Below are 22,171 nucleotides of genomic sequence, written 5' to 3'. Positions count from 1 at the left end.
CAGTGAAACCTGAAAGCGGCCCCTTCGCTTCCTTCTTTCTATATTTTCTTAATCATTTTATTGATTTTATTTATCTGGAAAAATCTTGTTTGTTAGAGTTTGGTTTTTAGGTTAAAGATTTGGGTTTTTAATTAAGAAAAATTTGTTAGGAGAAAAACTGGGTTTGAAAAATCAAACAAGAAAAAAAATCAAATTCTTCTTACTTATTCATAATTTCAAAATCGACTTTTATTTTTATTTTTTTGTGTGTGCATTTCTTGCATTTTACTACTACTCTTCTTTTTCTTCTGATATATATATATATATAAAAACACACACAGATTTTGGAGGAAACCCAAGAAAGGAAGATTAAACACTGAAGCAATCTCTCAAAACTGTTGTATTTCATGTAAGTGTTTGGTTTCTGGTAAAATGTCATTTGCTCCTTTCTTTTTGTTTAAGTTTTTGTATATGTATATGCTTTAGTTAATGTTGTTTCCGATCTAACAGTGAAAACTGTCGATTTTGCAGTGGTGGAAAAATGGTTGAATTAATGAAATGAAATGAGGATGAGATCTACGGCAACGTTCATTTGATTTTTATTATTTTTTTTCATTTGAATGTTTGCTATAGCCATTTTTAGGGTTTTATTTTATAGTTCGTTCCTGCCATGAGTACCAAACGCGCTTACAAGCTACGTATCCTATTTTTTTTAAAGGTTTTTTATTAATTAAAATTTGTTTCCAATTGATTTACTTGCTCTTGGATCTCTTTAGTTTTATATGCATTTGTAGTTTTCTTGTGTTCTTTTTTCTTATGGTGTCCTTAACAAATGTAATAAATAGAAGAATTTGTGGCACATTCTTCAAGTGTGAATTGCCTAAAGATTGGAAGAAAATCGTCGAGGGTTCTTGTGACTGGAGGGGAAGATCACAAGGTTAATCTTTGGGCTATCGGTAAACCGAATGCCATACTGGTCAGTTCTCTCTCTTAGCATTTGCTCAATGCTTATTATTAAATTTGTTTCAAATACCCTTTTTGCAGTGATCTTAGTAGTGTTTTCATTGTCATTGGCATGCTTCAGTTTGTTATATGCTCACTAGCCTAAGGGGGAAAACGAATGTAGGATGCAGCAAACAATAGGATTAAATTACTGTCAATTATCGAGAAAAGGACTAAACTGTTCTACCTTTGATAAAATTTCATTTTGGAGATCGATGAATTCTTGTTCCATTGTTGTTGTGTTTGAATCATCTACCAGAGTTTATCGGGACACACAAGTGGGATAGATTCAGTGACCTTTGATTCCTCGGAAGTTTTGGTAGCTGCAGGTGCTGCAAGTGGTACCATTAAGCTATGGGATTTGGAGGAGGCAAAAAGTATGTTTTTCCAATTCTGTAGACCTTTTTTTTTCCTTAAAATATACATGTTGCTGCATGTTAAATGTTGGCCTTAACTATGTTATATTGATTTTCTGTTTTGCAATCTGATACTTTTCTAGTTGTTCGGACTCTGACTGGTCATAGATCCAATTGCATTTCTGTGGACTTCCACCCCTTTGGCGAGTTTTTGCATCTGGCTCTCTTGATACAAATCTAAAGATATGGGATATCAGAAAGAAAGGGTGCATCCACACTTACAAGGGTCATACTCGAGGAGTCAATGCAATCAGGTTCACACCAGATGGTCGATGGGTTGTATCCGGTGGTGAGGACAACATTGTGAAGGTTGGAGTTGCCGTACTTTGGTTCATCATTTAAATTATTTTGTTCTAACATGATCCTTTGTTTGTAGACATTTGTTACTCTTCTGTGTTCCTTTTTCTTTCTGTGGTTATGGTAGGGTGAATGAACAATGGAAGGGTTTCATTTCTTTTGGTGGTCTGTCTTGTTGCTATTACTCTTGTTTCTCTGGAATTGGAATTGAGATTGTGGAGTCCAGAGTCAGGCTATGCGAAGTTGAGGGTGTTGGATAAACCAATAACCTTGTTTCATCTCAAATTGTTTTTGATTCACTGAGTCAACCAACTTTAATTACGTGGTTGTCATTAGCACCCTTGTTTACTGTTAAAACCGTTAAATGACTTTGAATGGACCCATAGATGTGTTGTTGGTTTACTGCTATTTGGGTTTGATTTCTGCAGGCTATTTCATTGTTTTAAATGGTATAATTGTCAGATTGGCATGTAGGTTGCTTACTGTCAGTACCATTTGATAAAACATTTTTACCATGTAAACAGATTTAAATACACATGTTAAAATGATCTTTTCCATGTCCTGTGTATCAACAGGTCTGGGATTTGACTGCTGGAAAATTGTTGCATCAATTCAAGGATCATGAAGGTCAAATTCAGTGCTTAGATTTCCATCCACATGAGTTTTTGCTGGCTACAGGTTGGTTATTACCTTCTATTAGAATAGCTACTGCATATTCCTCATTGACTTGAGATGTTATTCTATGATGTTGTCTAAAACTTAATTCTTAGTGTAAGATCTGTTATGATGTCCAAGGAGGTTGTAAATCCTTCTTGTGTGTTCTGATTTTCTTCATACATACTCTTGGCTTCACAGGTTCAGCTGATCGGACTGTTAAGTTTTGGGATCTTGAAACCTTTGAGCTTATTGGTTCAGCTGGGCCTGAGGTACTTCCATTTTCTTTGGTGCTGTTATTAATTCTCTTACTAGAGTTAGAGATTAATGTTGAGATCAGAAGATCTTCTACATATGTTTAGATCTAGGATCATTTATTTTGTTTTATGGAGAAGTTTATGCATGAAGCTTTCTTTTCTACTTTAGACTGCAGGTGTCCGTTGCTTGACCTTCAATCCTGATGGAAGAACTGTACTCTGTGGATTGCATGAAAATCTGAAGGTGAAGTCTTTTATCAATTCAACTTTCAGTAGTCTAGAATATTTACCAGGGAATGCTTTATGCTTAGTCCGGTTTGCACTTCATTTTTCTTTTCCAACTTATAGGTTTTCTCATGGGAACCGATAAGATGTTATGATGGTGTGGATGTGGGATGGTCTAGATTGTCAGATCTTAATGTTCATGAAGGAAAGCTTCTTGGCTGCTCATATAATCAAAGCTGTGTAGGAGTATGGGTTGTAGACATCTCGGTATTGCTCAACTTTCTACAGTTCAAAATATTTAATTGGTCCATCTTTCTTTAATGGCAGTCATTGTGTTAACATTTTAATATTGAATTTTGATCACTGGCACAGCGCATAGAACCATATGCAGTTGGTAATGCTAAACGTGTAAATGGTCATTCTGAACCTAAATCTCATTCAGGTGGAAACCTCTCTGTATTGAATGAGAATACCACAAAAGCTAGTATACCTGTTTCACAAAATCCTGATCCTTTAGTGAAGGAAACAAAATCCCTTGGAAGGTTGTCCATTTCACAAAACTCAGATCCTGCGAAGGAGTCAAAAAGTACGTTATATTTTATCCTAGTTTTTCGTTGTTTGCATTTCTACTAGACTTTCTCTTTCTTGTTATTAGTCCAAAAGGTCTTAGGAGAGACAAGTCAAATCCATCATTCTGAACTACTCAACTTTTTGACCAATAAAATGACAAAAGTAGAAGGCAAAAGTGGATTGATGGATAGGAGATATGCTTCACTGTTCTCTTCTACTTATTTTGTGTCTTCAAAAAGTTATGAAATATCTGGAAGTGCTGATGGGAGGCAGTGCAACCATTACCTGTTTGTCTACCTGATTTTGTTTTTTACGTACTGGTTAAAGCCACAGGAAATGCACCTGGTACCCCTCACCGGGTCAATTTAAACGCTGCTCGAAAGACAGCTCAACAGAGGTCGGTAACAGTTCCAAGGAGGAGTTCTACAAGGGCTAATTCAGCTGTCACTGTTCCCACTTTTAGTAAGTCTGATGTTGTACCTGTGCTTGTTCCTAGAAATGATATGAGGTCAGAGCAGGCTGCTGAATTAAGAAAAGAAGTTGGAATATCTGAGAGAAGTTTGGAGCAAGTCACTGAATCTAGAAGAGAAGTTGGAATTACTGGAAGAAGTTTGGAATCAAGTCAGTCGGCTGCTGAATCAAGAAAAGAAGCTGGAATAGTTGGGAGAACTTTGGAGCAGGGAGCTGATTCGAGAAAAGAACTTGGTATTGCTGGAAGAACAATGCCATTTTCTTTGCAATCAAAGACATCTAGTTTTCGGAAGTTTCAAAATAGCAGGGAAGACTTGGACTGGCCAGCTATCTCTGCTCCGCCTGAGAATGCAGGTTCTAGGGTTGAATTCAGCAGTGGTTCAGACAGGAGCACTCTTCCTTCTGTTAAAGGTCCAATTAACGGAATGCCTGCTGCAGAAATGAATGTGAGGGAAGATAGGTGTATTGGCTCTGTCAGGACTGAACCAAACTCGGTGGTCGAATTGCCTTCAAGCTACCGGGATGAAAATTGTATATTTTTAAAACTCGTAACTTAACATTCTGCTTCAATATTTTAGCTGCTGCTTTTTTTCCCTGAATTTTATATTTTGTATAATATGTTTGCTTAACCTCCAATTTCATCATTAGTCCTTGAATTAGTTTATGACTGACAATGTTTATATTGAAATGCTTTTAGTAAAGGACTGTGCTTGGTAACAACTAGATTTTTCTTGAGACTTAACAGGAACTACTGAAAGAGTGAGGTGGAGAGAACAATGATGAGAACCTTCTAAAGTTCTAATAATAACTTCTCTAGTTTCTGGTTGTATAAAGAAAATGAAATGTTTGGGAATATTGAAAAATATAGTCTCTTTGGTATTTTAATTTGAACATGAGTTAAACCAAATGGCTAAGCCTAGAAGTTGCTTTAGAACTTAAAGAAATTCACCTTCTAAGAGTCTCTGTATCTCTCTCTCTGACATGCATACACACATGAACATTGGATCTATGTTAACAAAAGAATTGTGGTTCTAAATTAGTTCTTCTGGTCTCTAAATTGACTATATATCTATGCATTTTAAGGCTGGGCTATATTCTTATGTGTATCTTTATCTCTCTTTAGGTCGTTATACCCTTTGGATAACATATTTGAACCTGAGGAATGTTAATGTATAGCATTACCTGTGGTTATGCATCGTGATTGAAAAGAACAACTGATTTGAACTTCAGTTTCTGCTAAATGCTGCTTGCGGGCATGTTGTCGTAGTTCATGTATTCTGGATTTGTTTGGTTTTCAAATTTGGTCTAGCTTGAGTAGGCTTTTATTGCATTTTCAAGTTGAAATGAGCAACCATTCTTGCTTAACTTTAATCCTTTGTTTCAGATGATGCTCAAGTGCAAAAATCACATAGAGATGCGTATCCTTTAGAAAGCCAAAAAGGAGGTATATCAGTTGATAGCTTGTTGTTATGCACAATTCTGTGAACTTGTCACTCAACATCTTTAATCCATTATTCAGGAAGAACACGTTCAGTAATCCTAAATTTGGAGAAAAGGAGGAGATCTAATTTTGATGGACCTACTTTGTTTGCCTCTCCACGGAATGTATCTGTGGCAAACATGCCTTCTTTCGATGCGGTAAAAGCATATCTAAGTCTGTATTCACTTTCTTTCCTATTTCTCCATATTCTCAAAATCCCTGTCAATACTAATGATGCGTTCATGTTAACTTTTGAAGTATAAACAAAGAAGACGATGCTCTTCTTCTGTGGAAAAAGAAATGCCTTCGGCCACTGATGAGGATGCTGTTGCAGATGTAATGGAGCAGCATGATCAATTCATTGGTTCCATGCAGTCTCGTTTAGCTAAGTTACAGGTGATTGTAGAAAAACTTGAAGTCATATTAACGGATTTTTTGGATGCTTTAGTTGGTCACTTCATAGTAAGATATCTACAGTGTTGAAGTTTGCATAGAATATTGCTGGTTATATAGGTTGTTCATCGACTTTGGGAAAGGAATGACATAAAGGGGGCAATCGGTGCAATGGAAAAGATGTCTGATCATGGTGTATGCAGTTTATGTTTATTAATACATCCATTCATTTTCAAAGTTCTAACTTTTATGTAAATCAGAATATATTGATGAGCCACTTTTTCTTTTGATGATGGAAAATGCAGGTGCTTGCTGATGTGATGAGCATTGTTACTGAAAAAATAGACATTGTAACATTGGAAATTTGCACTTCTCTTCTGCCACTTCTATCCGGTCTCCTTGGAAGTGACATGGACAGGTAAGAACAGTGTCATAATCTTGCATTTTTTATTCAACTTTATAGTCACTTGACCTCAGGTTTTATGTTTTCCATTTGTTCTGGAAACATCAATTGTTTTCAGTATTTCTCTGTGGCTTTAAGCTTCAATACTTAGTAGGCAGTTAAAATTATCGTAACTACTGGTATCTGGATGAAGTTACGATATTTAAATGTGACCTTTGTATAGGCATTTGAGCATCTGTCTTGACATGCTGCTTAAGCTTGTCCGGATATTTGGTTCAATGATATATTCAACATTATCAGCTTTGGCACCTGCCGGTGTAGACATTGAGGCAGAGCAAAGGTCAGACCACTTGCTTCTAAACTGTAAATTTAGTGTTCAAATATTCAGTTAACTGAGATTTCATGCTGCTGATTGGCCTAGGTTTGAGCGTTGTAACCTCTGCTTTATAGAACTCGAAAAAGTAAAGCAATGTCTTCCCACTCTCACTAGGTGAGTATGGCGTTTATAAAACCTGCATAAACACCATAGATTTAACCGTATGGGTAAAAGTATCATGGAGGCCCTTGTACTAGGAGCCAAATTGCATTTAACCCCCTCTACTCAAAAAAAGGGAAAATTAGTCTATATACATTAGATCAAAGAGTAAATTGATTCTTTTGTTAAAAAATTCAATCCATTTTGCTGTTAAAAATTGGTCCCTGAACGTCTACATGAGGTAGATGTGGCACGTCACGTGTCATTGTTTAGTTATTTTATTAGACATGCCAGTTTTTAACAGTAAAAATGGATAAAAATTTTGACAGAAAATATTAGTTTTGCTCTTTAGTCTAAATTGATTATTTTGTTAAAAAATTCATCCAGTTTTGCTATAAAAAATTGGTCCCTGTACGTCAGCATGAGGTTCATGTGGCATGCCACGTGTTATTGTTTAGTTATTCTGTTAGCTATGCCAGTTTTTAACAGTATAAATGGGTAAAATTTTTAACAGAAAATATTAATTTGCTCTTTAATCTAATATACAAAGACGAATTTGCCCCTTTTTGGAGTAAATGGGGCAAAAAGCAATTTCACACCTAGTATAGGTGCCTCCACGGTACTTTGCCATATACTTGCTCTGGAGATCTTTTTTCATTTATTCTTTTTGTTTTCTTTTGTTTTTCTCCATAGAAGAGGGGGATCAGTTGCAAAATCTGCCCAGGAATTGAATCTAGCACTTCAAGAAGTATCATGACCGTAATCAACACATTGAATGCGTTCACTAAGTTTATTCTGTGCTTTTACGGATTAAATCCTTCAAGTTTAGGCACTGAAATGCCTTATCAAGCACCGACCACTACTTTGATACATATTCTGTAAGTCCTGCTTTACCTTGTACATTTAACTGCTAAGCTGATTCAACTGCAAATCTGCAATGACTGAAAAATGAAGACGATAGACTAATTAGGTCAACACTTTCCTGCTGGATTGCTGCATAGTTTTTCTGTCGGTTTGTATGCACTGCTCGGTGAGTATACCGATCTTGTGTTAGAACACAAAATATGTTTGCGCATCCAGTTGTATCTTAATGCCTTCAATGACTAATATCTATTTTTGTTTTCTATCAGATGTATTATATAAGGATAAATAGTATATATCAGACATGGGAATGCATATATTTGGGGTTTATGTTTTAATCTGTTGAAAACCCAGAAATAAAAGAATGTTGAGCTTTCCATTGGTGCATGAGGAGTTTTTGCTTGATTTATTTTGAATATGGAACGAAAATTAAAGACAAATTTGTTCAATTTTCTTAAAAAGTTTAAGTATCAGTAAATTTTTTTATCACTCAGATTATAAAATGTTATAAAATAATTATTTAACTATTCAATTGTATTTTTTGTCAGTTAATGGTTGTAGCTTTCAAAATTGGCATTACTAGTCTTGAACTATATACATTATATCAATTTAATCTTAATTTTTTTTAAAAATAATTTTTAATATTTACATGTGTAATTTGATAATTTTTATCACTTATGTGAAGAAAAAATTTACTAATAGCTAGAGAATTATTAATATAATTTATCCACTTAAGTTATTTGGTGTTTAGTGAAAAAATAATTATCTAATTGAACAACTTGAGCTTAAATTCAAGTAAAGCAAGAAAGATTAGCTTAGATTCGATTAAATAATTATCTAATTGAACAGCTTGAGCTTAAATTCAAGTAAAGCAAATAATTTGCAAGTCTATCGGAATCTGGAACTTACACGGCAATATATGAGGAACATTTAGACTCATTACATGTTTAAAATTAAATTAATTTTTAAATAGAAGAATAAATATTAAAACAATTTCATACATGAAATCATTAACAATATTATCAAATTAACGTCATTTTATATTGATATATCACATATGCAAACAATTATATTAATCATATATGAAAATAAATGTACATATTTATTTCTTTAAAATACGAACCACAATTCAAGTTTCATGAGTATAAATGTACGATTGAACCAAAATTTATGTATAAATTTGATTTATCCCTAAAATATAAAATAACAAAACTTATATATAAATGGAGCAGATTCTAATAGCATGTTCATATAAATTTGTTGCAAATAATAAATTTAGTATCAAATGAAATACAGGGTTACCTTCAAATAAAAACTTAAAAAGGAAAGCTAGGTTTTTCATGGCTTCTACAGATTACACTGAACAACAAACAAAAGGGGGGCTATAATGTTACAGTGTTGCTAATACATGCAAGTTACCTCCAGTACCTATTTGAAAGGTTTCGATTTAAGACTTCGGGTATATTGGATCAGATGCTTTGTTCGATGTTTCTTGCTCAACTTTCACAGTTGGTTCATCGATAGCCATAGGCCTGACATCTACAGACTGCAAAAATAGAAAAGGAAAAAGACAACATTAACATGGCATTTTAAGTGTTCCAATACCATTATCGGAATCAGGTCGTGTTATAATTTATATAGACAATACAAATGCAAGTGTGTTTATATCACCTTTGTACTTAGGGTCTCATTTGTTGCCATGTTGTCGAATCCTCTAGCTTGCTCTGCAGTGCCTTTCGGAGCCTCCTGAGAGAATATAAAGCCAGAATGAAAAAAAGTTCCATTCAAACTAGCAAATTTTTAAAACAAGAATTGTGATGCAAATCCATTAAGTCTCGCAATCGCGGAAAAAATCTAACATTTATAGCATAAGGCATACCGAATCTTTTCTCTCGGGTTCAATTGCTTCTCTCTTTACTCTGCTAGGGATTGGCCTACATAATGAATGGGAAAGATGAAAATAAAATGCAATCAGAAACAGGTTCGGATGTAAAATATCCGAAAAAGTTTTTAAAAAGAGAGAAAAATACCGCTTCTCATCAACCTCCATGTCTGAATCCGGGTCACATCTTTCATCTGCATCATCTTGATCTTCATCGGCCTGAATATAATCAATAGATAATGTAACTTCTAGTAAATGTATGAAGTGCTATGTTACTCTAACTCTCCACTTTTCTCTATGTACTCGTGCTCGATGCTTGTCCGGACATGGGTATAAAGATATGATGTTTAAAAGATCCTCCAAATACATGTTAAAACTTGGACACAATTGAATATATCCGAATCTGACATTTGTACCCGGGCCCCAGTAACATAAGAAGAAATGTATCAATGTAAACTACCACCCAGTTGCATTAGAGGGGCAGAAAAGAGGCAAAAAATGACTTCTGCTCCAACAATACTATTAAAATGTGAAATGCCAAATATGGAGAAGATTGAAAACTGAGAGTGGGAAACATGATATACTTCCCCGATAGATACCAGATGCAAAAGGAAGCTACTAAAACATGATAAGAAATAACATAAAAAAGCTGTGGAACACACCTCGGGAAGCTCAGTGTCAGGTGGTCTTTCTTGAAATTGGACACTTGGTGCATGCTGAAGCTTTGAGAGATTGTCGAGTAGATTATTACGTATTTCTTCAAGTAATTGGCGTGTGTTCTTGTTTTCCATGTTACTAGGGGCAACATGAAGTGTATAATCCGGACCGAAATATTCATAATATTCATGTTGAGGCAGCTGGTCGTCAACTTCCGTTCCGAGTGCAACTCCAGTCTGCTTACATTGAGAAATCATTATTACAAATAGTTCCTCTAAGTTTAAGATCACAACCATAATACAGTCAAAATCGAAAAAGAAACAACTTGAAGTGTTGATGAAATATATGACAGAGGCATTACCAAAAAAGAATAAAGAGGAGCATTTAGTTGCACAAAAACAATAAAAGTTCTTCTGAAGTGTATACATTACTCGATAAACGAAAAGGACAACTATTATTCGGTAAATTACACACAAGTGCCGTATATCTTTAATGAAAATGTTTACTACCTTAAAACTCACATTTACCAGTAAAAACACCATGGAAGCCCCTATAATAGGAGTCAGGTTGCATTTTATCCCATTTACTCAAAAAATGGGCAAATTAATCTTTTTATGTTAGATCAAAGAGCAATCCACTCCATTTTGTTAAGAATTTAACTGTTAAAACCTGATGTGGGCTGTGGCTAACGAAATAACCACCTTGTGCTGGCGTACAGGGATCAGTTTTTAACTGTAAAAATGAAGATTTCAATAAAAGGACCAATTTGCTCTTTGATCTAACACATAGTAGAGGGTTAAAATGCAATCAACTCCTAATTCAAGGGTCTCCATGATACTTTTACCCACCTTTACAATATATTAACATTAGATAACAATAGCAAACCGAATTGCTTAAACCAATTAGTATATATTAATTCAATGAAATTGTGAAAGATAAGTTACCTCATAGCACCAACAACGAGCAACATTCCGAATGGTATAACCACCACCACCTAATAGTAGCAATGGAACATTGAAAGATCTCATAAATTTAACACATTCAGCATGACCCTTGATTGAAAGATTGAAACACCCCAACCGATCTCCAGATAGGGAGTCAGCACCACATTGAAGGACAACTGCACCAGGCTTAAAAACTTCCATAACTTTACCAATAATTGGCTTAAACAAGAAATGGTAACTCTCGTCATCGATCCCATCATCCAAAGGAACATTAAGGGAATAGTATTTCCCTTTTGAATATCCAATATCACGTATATCCCCCGTGCCAGGGAAATAATCGCCAAATTTATGAAAAGAAACAGTCATGACCCTGTCACTTGTATAAAATGCCTCCTCCACACCGTCTCCATGGTGGATATCGATATCAACATATAGAACACGCTGCAACAAGGAGAAGGAAAAGCATTATTGATAACAAACTATACAACATCAAGTTATTACCAGTGCAAAAACATAAATCTTTACAATCTGGATGAAATGTATGAATTGAAAACTTAAACAATTCATCCGGGTCAATTAATATGTATATGTTTATTATTTCATGCCTACTATAGCAACTTTTTATCATTCTTCGAGGGTTCCCGGTTGTCAATAAGTGCTAGCACTAGTGCGCAATGGCTTATCTATTTCCTATTGTTTTCCCAGTGTGGGACAAAGACACAGTCGCCTCTCAAAGATGAAGAAGAAAGTTCTAAAAGAAAGCTAGAAAAATCGGATAAGTGGCTTTGTTTTAAGCTTTTCTACCTTCTGCCTGATCCTTCAATGGAGGACTGGGTAGAGATGGCAATGGTGCGGGGTGGGGGGCAGATGTTGCAAAACCCATCACCACTGAGAGTTAGCATGCTGTGCTCCACAATCCACCCCACTTCACTATGGATGTATAATCCCACTTCACTATGGATATATAATCTTGAAAACCACTACCACCTCCATGGACTTTGGATGCATCTATCCCCAACCAAAGTGCTAGCACTAGCTCGCAATATCTTAACTATTTCTTAAAGTTCCAAACAAAGCTAATGAAGAACTAAAGTATTAAAAACACATACCTGATGCTGCTTAAGAAGTTCCAATATAGCAAGAACAATATCATTAACATAACAAAACCCAGAAGCTTCACATTTCTTCGCATGATGCAAGCCACCAGCCCAATTAATCGCAATATCACAAATATTATGGTTTAATTTAACAGCACCACCAACAGATCCACCTGCATACGTTTGACAAAACGAGAAAAGGCCATCAAAAACCGGACAATCCTCACCGACATTAAACCGCTTAAGCTGCCGGAGTTGATCTTGCTGTGTTTCCGGCGTTATACTGCGAAGAAAATTCACATAATCATCGGCATGGAAACGGCAAAGGTCTCTTTCTCGAGCAGGTAATGGCTTGTAAACTTGCATATTTTGAAGCAATCCATAGTGTGCTAAAAGGGCATGCGTCATTCGGATTCTATGAGGTTTCATAGGATGACCTTGGCCGTAATAGTAATTGCCGACCTCCGGATCGTAAAAATACGACACTTTCCTCTTCACACCGTCGGGTCCCGAGGGTAATGAATTCCCTCCGGTATCCATCAAATTATAAGCTTAGGCTCTTTGTTTCCAACTTTCTCCCCCTGCTTTAATAAAAAAACCCTAATTAGATTTAACAAAAAAAGGTCGCATATTTATTCAAAATAAAGTCAATATTTCGAAATCAAACATATAAAAGAAAACCCAGAAAAGAAACAATGTGTTTTTTACCTTTAGAAGGGAAAAGGAAAAGAGCTTGAAAAAGCTTTTTTTGCTCTTCTCTGCTTCAAAACCAAGGCTTTCAGCTATTGAAATGTAGGAAGAAAAACATAATATAAGCTAATCAATTAGGATTTTTTTATTGGGTTATATTCCATGTGGATTTTAGGGTTCATTACGTGTAATCGAAATTCAAGACCGGATAACTGAGTTAAATGGAAATATGAATTTTTAGGTTTGGTTTAAATCGTATTTTAATTGAATTTGATTTTTCTTTTATTAATTTGGATTGATTATTTTAATCTTAAATTGATAATTCTATCTCGACTTGATAATTATAAAATTGAATTGATTTTTTATCACATTTTGTTAATTTAGAAACACAATGACATACTCTTGCAATTTTTTAGATAAATTATACTAATAGTTACCCAATTATGAGTAGATTTTTTTTAACTTACCTATTGAAAGTTATAAAATAATCATCCAATTATTAATTTTTTTGTTGTCACTCAACTATGAAAACTTATAAAATGAGTGACTAATAGTGGTAGTTTTTAAAATTGACATGATAGTAACTTTAATCCAGAAATTTTATTCATTGTATCAATTTAATCTTGATTCTAAAAAATCTAACTCTCAACATTTACATATTGCGTATTTCTTTTTGTAATTTTATTTTTCTTTATGACCCTTTCACTTAAAAACCTAAAAAATAAAATTCACAATAATGATTTCTATTTTTTTAAATTAATGCTCAATATAAAAAAAATGTAAATGTTGAAAGTTAATCTTAAAAAAAATTAAAATTAAATTAACATAATTTATAAATATTTCTGAATTTAAAATTAAATTAACATAATCTATAAATATTTCTGAATTTACACCCAACTTCTCAAATTATGCCTAACAACTCTAAACTATAATCCTTATTTTAAATTAGTACTCAAATTTTAATACATTCTAATTATATTTTCAATAAAATTCTGTTACTAAAATTATTAATTTAATCAGACATCAAATTTTTATATGACATAATTTAGAATAAAAATTAAAAAATTAAAAAATTAAAATAAAAGTCATAATTTAGGGATGTGTGCAATTAACTCATTTCTCATTTCTCAACCAAGAGAAATGAAAAGAAAGAAAATGCTAATAACAATCCTGTCATTTTACACAAATCTAAGACCTCAGATTACATTGACTTACTTAAGAAAAAAAAAATACAAAAATAAATAGAAGTAAATTACAAATAGATGGGAAGTCTACTTAGCTTATTAGTAAGAGATGATGATGTCTCTCTTTCAGCTTCCAACTTTACACCAAATTTTTCAGGCTTTGACAGACACCAAGGTCATTTTTTTCATCAAATTTAGGAAGAAACCTTGGAAACATCCTTGCTAGACCTATTGTACTTCATATGGCTTTTCACTAGTTGCCCGGCAGCAAGTGCTGACATCAGTGACAGCTCGCCGGCAAGGACAGCACCGGCTACGATAGTAGCAAGGAGTATTGAGTTTGCTCCAGGGGATTCTTTGCTTGCACCCTTGACACCAAGAAGGTTCAAACAAGCTGATTGTGATGCAAGCCGAGTTCCACCACCAACAGTGCCAACCTATGAAGATAAATCATATAACAATATAAAATTATTAGGCAAGATACGGATATCTTAACCTTTTTTTCCAAGATTTACCTGTTTTGGAAAATTCTAAAAGTTGGAGCTGACTAATTCTTGTACCATAAACTAAAGAGTGTTAAATCATTATTTGGATCCGCGGCAACAATTCTTATATTGAAGCTTGAGCTTTTTTTGGTCTTGTTCCCATATTCAGACCTAAACCAGGTTACTGTCCTCAAACTAGGGCTTCAACCTTTTTTTATCCAAATTAATCTTTGAACTAGGTAATTATTCTCACATTGAGTCATGAACCTTTTTTTTATCCAAATTTGTCCTTGAACTTGGTAGTTTTTCCCATATTGAGACTTGAACTTTAAGGTTTCGAAGAAAATATTAGAAACTAACTTGAAAAAAGAATTAGGTCAAATATGGAACAATTGTCAAGTTCAAAAACTGATTTAGACCAAAAAAACTTTAAGCCCCAACATGAGAATGGCAGCCAAGTTCAAACCCAAAAAAGTAATTTAACCCTTAAAATGGTAGCCAAGTTCAAACCCAAAAAAGTAATTTAACCCTTAAAAAAGACAATAACAGTTAAAAAGTAGTTTGATCATTTTTTCACTTCGACAAGTTGTTCAACCTTACCATCATTAACCGTTTCAATGAACAAATACTAAATAGCTCACTTTTCTAGGAGAATGACTAATTTACTCGAGTGTACTTGAGGATCATGTCCTGTACTCATGTCAATGCATTTAATATCTCATTCTCGTGTTAGATGCATTTAGAGCGTACTTAGAGGGTCATTTATCGGGGCATAAGTTGTAAGATATTTTTAGTATGCCTGATAATTTTGATAGTGAAAACCCGAGCAACACAATCAATTACCTCAATGGAAGGCATTGTGACAGAGACATGAAGGTCCTTGCCGCCATTAACAGCTTCCATCATGGTGATGCAATGAGAGCTCTCGACATTTTGGGCAGGATCTTGGCCAGTAGCTATATAGACAGCAGTGACAATGTTACTGGCATGAGCATTAAATCCACCCAGAGCTCCAGCCATGGCAGAACCAGTAAGGTTCTTAAGCATGTTAAGCTCCACGAGAGATTCTACACTTGTCTTCAAGACCTTCCTCACTACATCACCATTAATGATGGCCTCACAGACGACAGATTTGCCTCGGCCTTCAATCCAATTTACTGAAGCTGGCTTTTTGTCGGAACAGAAGTTTCCTATATCCATCATAAATCAATAAAATTCAACGATCTTAAGCTCAAACAATGAAAATGATGAGGAACATAGGGTTAAAATATGCCTATACTCCCTGTACTTTTTGAAAATTAGGAATTTAGTCCCTGAACTTGTATTTTCAGGAAATTATTCTTACTTTTCATATTTCAAATTCAAGTCTATTAATAATATTTTTTTTGTTAAATTCAGGTTAATTACAACATCTTTTCTTATTATATAGCTACCAAATGAGTGTTTTTTTATTTCAAAATGTAATAGCAAGAAATTTAACCAAAATAATAATAGTTTTTAAAATCTGAAAAGCAGGACCAAATTCCTAATTTTTGAAAAGTACAGGAACTGTAGGCACATTTTAACCGCAACATAATTATAAATCCATTAAAAAGAGACTCACCCGAGATGCCAATGACATCCATGTCAGGGAAATCGGTTTGAAGGAAATCTAAAACGTTTTGAACTCCCTTGGAAACCATGTTCATCCCCATAGCATCACCAGTAAAGCATGAGAATCTTAAATACAGATTCTTCCCTGCAATTGCACATTTGATGCTTTGAAGCCTAGCAAATCTGCTTGATCTGCAATAACTCAAAAATACCCAAAACTCTTAGACAAACAAGTAACAGTATTAACTTGAATACAAATTATTAAACCAAGAATTCGAGGGAAAAAAAACCTGTTAAAAACACAAGCCAAGGTCTCGAAATTTTCAGGATCTTCCAAATACAACTTCAGATCAGCCGCCCTTTTTGCGGTATCGAACCTCACAACAGGAGCTCTAGTCATCCCATCTCTCAATAAAACACTTGTAGCTCCACCAGACAAATGAATAGCCTTACAGCCTCTATTAGTGCTAGCTACCAAGCATCCTTCGGTGGTTGCCATGGGAACCGAGTATTCTCTTCCATTAAGCAACAAAGGCCCAGCAATGCCCACGGGAATCTGCACGTACCCAACCGGCATCTCACAACACTGTCCCAATATCGACTCATAATCAAAACCATCCAAGGGCAATCCTGATAATGACTTCCCTGTTATTCTCTGCAAAGCCTCACGCCTGATCGCAGCTGCTCTCTTGCAATCACCTAATTTAGATTCCAAAGAATATGAAGGAGTCATTCCACTCACAACGGATCTAATTATTTCTTCGTCTTCCTCGGTCATAACTGTCACAGGCATTTCATCGAACACTTTCTCAGCAGTTACAATAGGTGCCGGAGGTTGCAAAGATCGAATTGACCGATCAAGTGCTTGTCCACAAGTAACGTGACGAGCATCTTCATTACGAAGCAAAACTTCACTTTCCACTTCATCATCTTCAGTAGCCCAAACGTCAGCCGATGGCCGGAGAACCAAAGATTGAACGAAATCGATACCAAAGAACCCCAAAAGGTAAATAAACGACGCAACGGAAGCAAGAATCGCAACGATCTCGGAAAAGGTGACGACATGGAGAGGCGTAGAGGATCGGATCTTTTCCCGCCAACGGCAAAGAAGGAAATAAACCGCCGAGAAAAAGAGAGTGAAGAACACAGCATTCGTTAAATACAAAGGAAGTGGCAATGCGTCAGAAGCTTTGGTGGAATCATCTTCCAAAGCAATTGGCCTTGCCGGCTTGTGAGATCGAACGGAATTAGTCGAAGATCGCCGGTGGGTCTCCATTAATGGCAGTGGTGAACGAAGCCGACGGCGGAAGGCAGGGAGGAGGATGAGAGCATAAAATAGGAAAATGTGAAAACGAGAGGGTGCGAGACAGTTCCGCTACGTTCTAAGGAGAAACTGAATTGAGGGAAAAAGTAGGGAAAACTATTTCTTTATAGCATTGTTTTGGGAGGACACGTGTCCAGTAGTGAAGAGATATGGGTGAGAGCGTATGAAGGCTGTCTTTTTTTGCAAGTGCATGGTTTTTAGTTTGGGTGTTGAAGACAACAAGGTCTAATTATGCACTTAGTCCTTTTATTTTTCATACTTTTGAAATTTAACTTTTTGTTTTTAATTTCTAGAATTTAATCCATTTACTTATTTGATTTAAAAAGGTTTAATTCAGAATTCCATCCCTATACTTTATTAAAACTGAGAAGTTAGAATTTATACTTTAATTTTACATAATTTGATCCTCTTATTTACAAAGATGAGAAATTAATTCAATTATTGGTAAATAGGTCGATTTTTGCTAATTTATTGAATTAATTTGTTGAAGTGGTTATTTTTTACTAATTTCTTGCCCATATATTGTTGAACTTTTGATGTGTAGGTCATCGATTTGATGACTATTAACAAGGTTATCCAATCGTACTAACATTTTCAATTTTTATAAAGTAATAAGAATCAAATTTTAACAAATTAAAGTAGAGATACTAACCTGTTAACTTTTGAAAAATAGATGGATAAAATTCAAAATTAAATCATTTAATAATAGACTTTTTTTATTTAATTAATGAATTTTAGCTATTTTATTTTACATTTCTATAAAATAAAAACAAAAACATCATTATAACATTCATTACCCTTTTAAAATATATTTTTTAAATAATTTATTTAATTTATTTAATTAAATTAATATCGAATTAATTTATTACATAAAACTCCACAAGAGAATTTATTATAATATAACAAGACTCATCAGTATAATAGGGACAAGTCTAACTCCTAATATCTTAATATTGTAGGACACTTCATTCCAATGTTGTGAAAATCATATAAATAACTAAATCAATCAATCGTCTTATCAACGATTCAATTGATTCGACCAAAAATAATAATAATGGCAACATAAACATTCAAATTTTTAATTTATAACGATAAAATTAAATATTTAAATTAGTTTCAATTCAATTTAAATAATTTTTAATTAATTTAATTTTTTTAATTTATTCTTTTTTTCTATGATATAGTATTAGTTGAATCGACGAGCATGTTAATTTCTAATTCAGCTGGTTCAATTTAATTTTGACAACTGTACTTTTATTGATAGTTGGATAAGCTGTGGAAAATTATAAGTGAAATAAGTAATTTTATAAATTAATAATTTTAAATTTTAAACATTATTAATAAAAATATTTAAATTTTTATGTTAAATAACATTTACATTCTCATTTTTTTTAATTTTTCCAAAATAATAAAATAAAATTTTTAATAATTTCTAATTGATATTGATGCAATAAAAAAAATTAAGTATAGCTTAAATATAAATGGCATAATAATAAATTTAGCTCTCAAATTTTACATCTTTTATCAATGTGACCCTTGTTCTTTTTTTGAGTTGAATTTGGCCATTAGCCTTTAATAAAAAGTCGAATCGTTTTTTTTAACATGACATGGTAAAATTTTTAATGATGTTCACCTGACAACCCGGATAGCAATTCACGTATACTTTATGTTGGCATTACTCTATTTATCTTATATGTTATGTTAGCAAATAATTTAAAAATAGTTAAATGGTCAAATTGGGACTCAACCTTTTAGAAATTGCTCACATAATGGTCGTACATTTCAAAATGGTAATATAAGGGTATAATCTTTACAAAAGTGCTCAAATGAAGGCCAAACCACTTAAGATAGTCAAATAAGGTATTCTCAAATGTCTTATATCAGATTTCAAATGATATTTTTATTATTTTCTTTTCTTTTCAAGAAATATCTGATTCAACTATTGTGTTTATTCTAAACACATTAATAATCATCTAATTTTTACTACAAACTGGACTTGAAGTGCGTGAAAAACTCTTATTTAAGTATTTTTGTGTAAGTTAGGCTATTGTATGACTATTTCGAAAAGTTTCTCTTATGCGAACAACTTTTAAAATGTATGCCTCTAATTTGAACATTTAACATTTAAAACTTCTGAAAGTATTAAAAAAAATACAAAAGTTCATAAAATTTTAAAAAAGTTTGCATAAAGTATACATTGATTGTCTTACGGACTACCATGTTTAAAAATTTAATGTCTTATCAATATTTACATTAAAAAACAAGCATTCGATTCATTTTAAAAGGTTAGGCCAAATCTAACTCTTTTTAAAATATTTATAATAAAATTTATTTCAAAAAAATAAAAATCGAATTGTCAAAAAAATATAAATATTAATAACTAAAATATTCATTATGCGAATATAAATAATAGCCATAAGTCTAATCACTAGTACTATAACCTGTAGAGATTCTTTATTTGACAAATTTAAATATTATTTTTAGACAAATCTAATTAGCCACACCTTTTATTCGACCCTTAGAAAATTCTTTTTTTTTTAAATAAAAAGATATCCTTAGAAATTTCTAATAATTAATATAACAACAACAAGTGTACTTACTAATCTTATGGGAATCTTTATTATGATGACAGTTTGCTTGGTAAGAAAAAGGACGAAATTCTAATATTAGAAAATGTTTAAAAAACAATGCAAAGCCATGTCCACATGTCTCACTTGATATGGTAATTTTTAACTTTTTTAGAGTAAATTATATTAATAAGTTTAAGTTTTTATTCAACTTAAAAAAATACAAAAAAATTATTAAATTATTTTAAAATTTTCATGTATGTCACTAAACTATTAAAATCGTTATTGTATAATATTTTCTGTTTGTACTATTTGCACTAACCCAAAGCTATTATTCTCATTCTCTTTTATAGTTTAATTTTATTCATAAACATTTTTGAAAGTTATAAATTTGTGAATCGAAATCCAAATGATTTTATTCTCTTATATTTGACATTGATTGTCAAATCGACTTAGATTTAAAGTATGTTCTTTTGCTCATCAATGAGTATTGATCTATTGTACTAATTGTCGAATCATTGCTTGGAGCTCGCTAGTCGAACTTAAAAAAACCTCAACAATTTAGTGACTTCAATAAAAACTATTGATTAATTCAATGACTTAAATGGAAATTTTTGAATATTCTAGTGACCATTTTGTAACAGTTTAAAATTAAATGATCCAAACGTAACTTAGTACTAGTTTAGTGACATCAAGTAGAGTTTATCCTTTTCTTTAAGTAACATTTCATATCCAAATTAGTAATTTTCATTTTATTTTTTCGCTTCTTTTCATGTAAAATATTTTACAAAAAATTATATTAAAAAATAAACTGATTTTCTAAAAAATTGATATTTTTTATGCTAAAACGATTATAAGTAAAATATTTTTTATTATTTGATAAATTTTCCATAAGCTAATTTCAATTAAAAAATCACATTACCAATTGGAAAAAGGATTTTTCTTTCGTAATTGATTTAGAAAATAATATTTAATTATTAATTAATTAAATCAATAAATAACATTAACTTTTTTATAATAATCTAAAAAACTAAATTTAAGCAATATGTATAAAATTTGTAACATATCTATAAAAATAACCAAATACATAAATTAAACAATTACATGCTACAATAATATTGTTCATAAAAATATAATCCTAAAACATATCCAATTGCATAATTAAAATTATATTGAAATAAAAAAATTGTTTCAATTTTCAATTTTCACATAACCTTTTTTCCAATTGAAATGAGGAGTAAAGCCAAAATTAATTATTTGCTAATTAATCAATAAAGAAAAAAAATGCAATCATTGAAAAAATGCTTAATTATACAATGTGAAAAGTTTGAAGTTAGAAGGTGGTCCAACACCATCCTTAATAATTGAAGTATGCAGACAACTAGCAATAATTTTGCAAAACATTTTACATAAAAAGCAAAGCATTTTTCAGTAAAATAAAATTACTTTATGCAGTCAAACACCGAAAAATAAGAAAAAATATTTTCTGTAAAATATTTTATATGAAACAAATAGATTTTGATAATTTTTTTAATTTGATCTTTAAATTTGAATAATATTAATGTATGATAATATTGTATTTGGGCATTGTGTTACATCATTACTTAAAATGTTGTAAATTTTAATTTTTAGATGATTACGTAACATAATATTAGAACATCCCATCATCATAGTTGAATAAAAAATAAATTCAAAGACCAAATTGGAAAAAATTAAAATTTCAAGACTAATGTAGACAAGAAAACCAAATTGAATAAATTGTGAAAATCAAAGACTAAATAATAATTTTTATCCCATTTTCTTAAACACAAAATAAGTGATAAATCATTATGCATATCGAATTTAATACGTATATTAATCATATTTAATATATCTCGTGTTTATTTCATTGTGTACGTAACCATTATTCATGCTTATGTCATATATTACACTATTACAATTTCTATGCTTATTCAGTGTTACCTACACTTAAACGGGGACATTTCAAAATTACACCTGAACTAATATAATTTAATACAATTATATACATAAAAATATAATTTTAATTCAATTTTACACATTTAAAATAAAAAATATATATACGCACACTTAAGATGATAAGTGCGCTAATTATTATTTGTACTGCAATATCTATTTCAAGCCTCAATTTGAGTCAAATTTGGACTTCTACCGACTTACTTTGTAAGTTTTTCCCTCTACTTTATGAAAATCGAAAAATTATTCGCTTTAATTTATCAAAAGTTGATTCTGATTTACAAAAATTGA

General features: G+C 32.3%; 3 protein-coding genes across 4 annotated transcripts; 1 reads left to right on the top strand and 2 right to left on the bottom strand.

Annotated features, from left to right (window-relative positions):
• On the top strand, positions 1 to 7,870 carry LOC107900972 (katanin p80 WD40 repeat-containing subunit B1 homolog KTN80.4). The gene is given in 21 exon segments (XM_016826778.2): positions 1 to 388; positions 511 to 677; positions 825 to 955; positions 1,241 to 1,358; positions 1,481 to 1,543; positions 1,546 to 1,706; positions 2,270 to 2,372; positions 2,550 to 2,620; positions 2,775 to 2,849; positions 2,954 to 3,097; positions 3,203 to 3,416; positions 3,728 to 3,797; positions 3,897 to 4,402; positions 5,256 to 5,315; positions 5,391 to 5,509; positions 5,610 to 5,747; positions 5,865 to 5,939; positions 6,050 to 6,162; positions 6,371 to 6,487; positions 6,569 to 6,637; positions 7,316 to 7,870. Coding segments are annotated over 20 exon segments (2,439 nt in total). The 5' UTR covers positions 1 to 388; positions 511 to 649; the 3' UTR covers positions 7,380 to 7,870.
• An 812-nt stretch (positions 7,871 to 8,682) lies between these two features.
• On the bottom strand, positions 8,683 to 12,979 carry LOC107900973 (histone deacetylase 19). 2 transcript variants are annotated; one of them, XM_016826779.2, is made up of 8 exons: positions 12,772 to 12,979; positions 12,076 to 12,644; positions 10,967 to 11,407; positions 10,028 to 10,258; positions 9,514 to 9,584; positions 9,363 to 9,417; positions 9,155 to 9,229; positions 8,683 to 9,029 (listed from the first exon to the last, which is right to left on the bottom strand). In XM_016826779.2, the coding sequence occupies exons 2-8, from the start codon at positions 12,601 to 12,603 to the stop codon at positions 8,931 to 8,933; spliced, it is 1,500 nt and encodes a 499-aa protein (XP_016682268.1). In that variant the 5' UTR covers positions 12,604 to 12,644; positions 12,772 to 12,979; the 3' UTR covers positions 8,683 to 8,930. The 2 variants fall into 2 exon arrangements, with proteins under 2 accessions (XP_016682268.1, XP_016682269.1); XM_016826780.2 differs by having other exon boundaries at positions 12,076 to 12,647; positions 12,772 to 12,933.
• An 853-nt stretch (positions 12,980 to 13,832) lies between these two features.
• LOC107900974 (3-hydroxy-3-methylglutaryl-coenzyme A reductase 1-like) lies at positions 13,833 to 17,421 on the bottom strand. Its single transcript, XM_016826781.2, has 4 exons — positions 16,306 to 17,421; positions 16,026 to 16,207; positions 15,266 to 15,612; positions 13,833 to 14,374 (listed from the first exon to the last, which is right to left on the bottom strand). Exons 1-4 carry the CDS (start codon positions 17,289 to 17,291, stop codon positions 14,132 to 14,134), a joined length of 1,758 nt encoding a protein of 585 aa, XP_016682270.1. The 5' UTR covers positions 17,292 to 17,421; the 3' UTR covers positions 13,833 to 14,131.
• Between the last annotated feature and the right edge of the window lie 4,750 nt (positions 17,422 to 22,171).

This window comes from Gossypium hirsutum, chromosome A01 (assembly GCF_007990345.1).
Source record: "Gossypium hirsutum isolate 1008001.06 chromosome A01, Gossypium_hirsutum_v2.1, whole genome shotgun sequence".
NCBI classification, from domain to species: Eukaryota; Viridiplantae; Streptophyta; class Magnoliopsida; order Malvales; family Malvaceae; genus Gossypium; species Gossypium hirsutum.
Note: the sequence above shows the minus strand (reverse complement) of the source record. Positions and strands in the feature narration are given on the sequence as shown.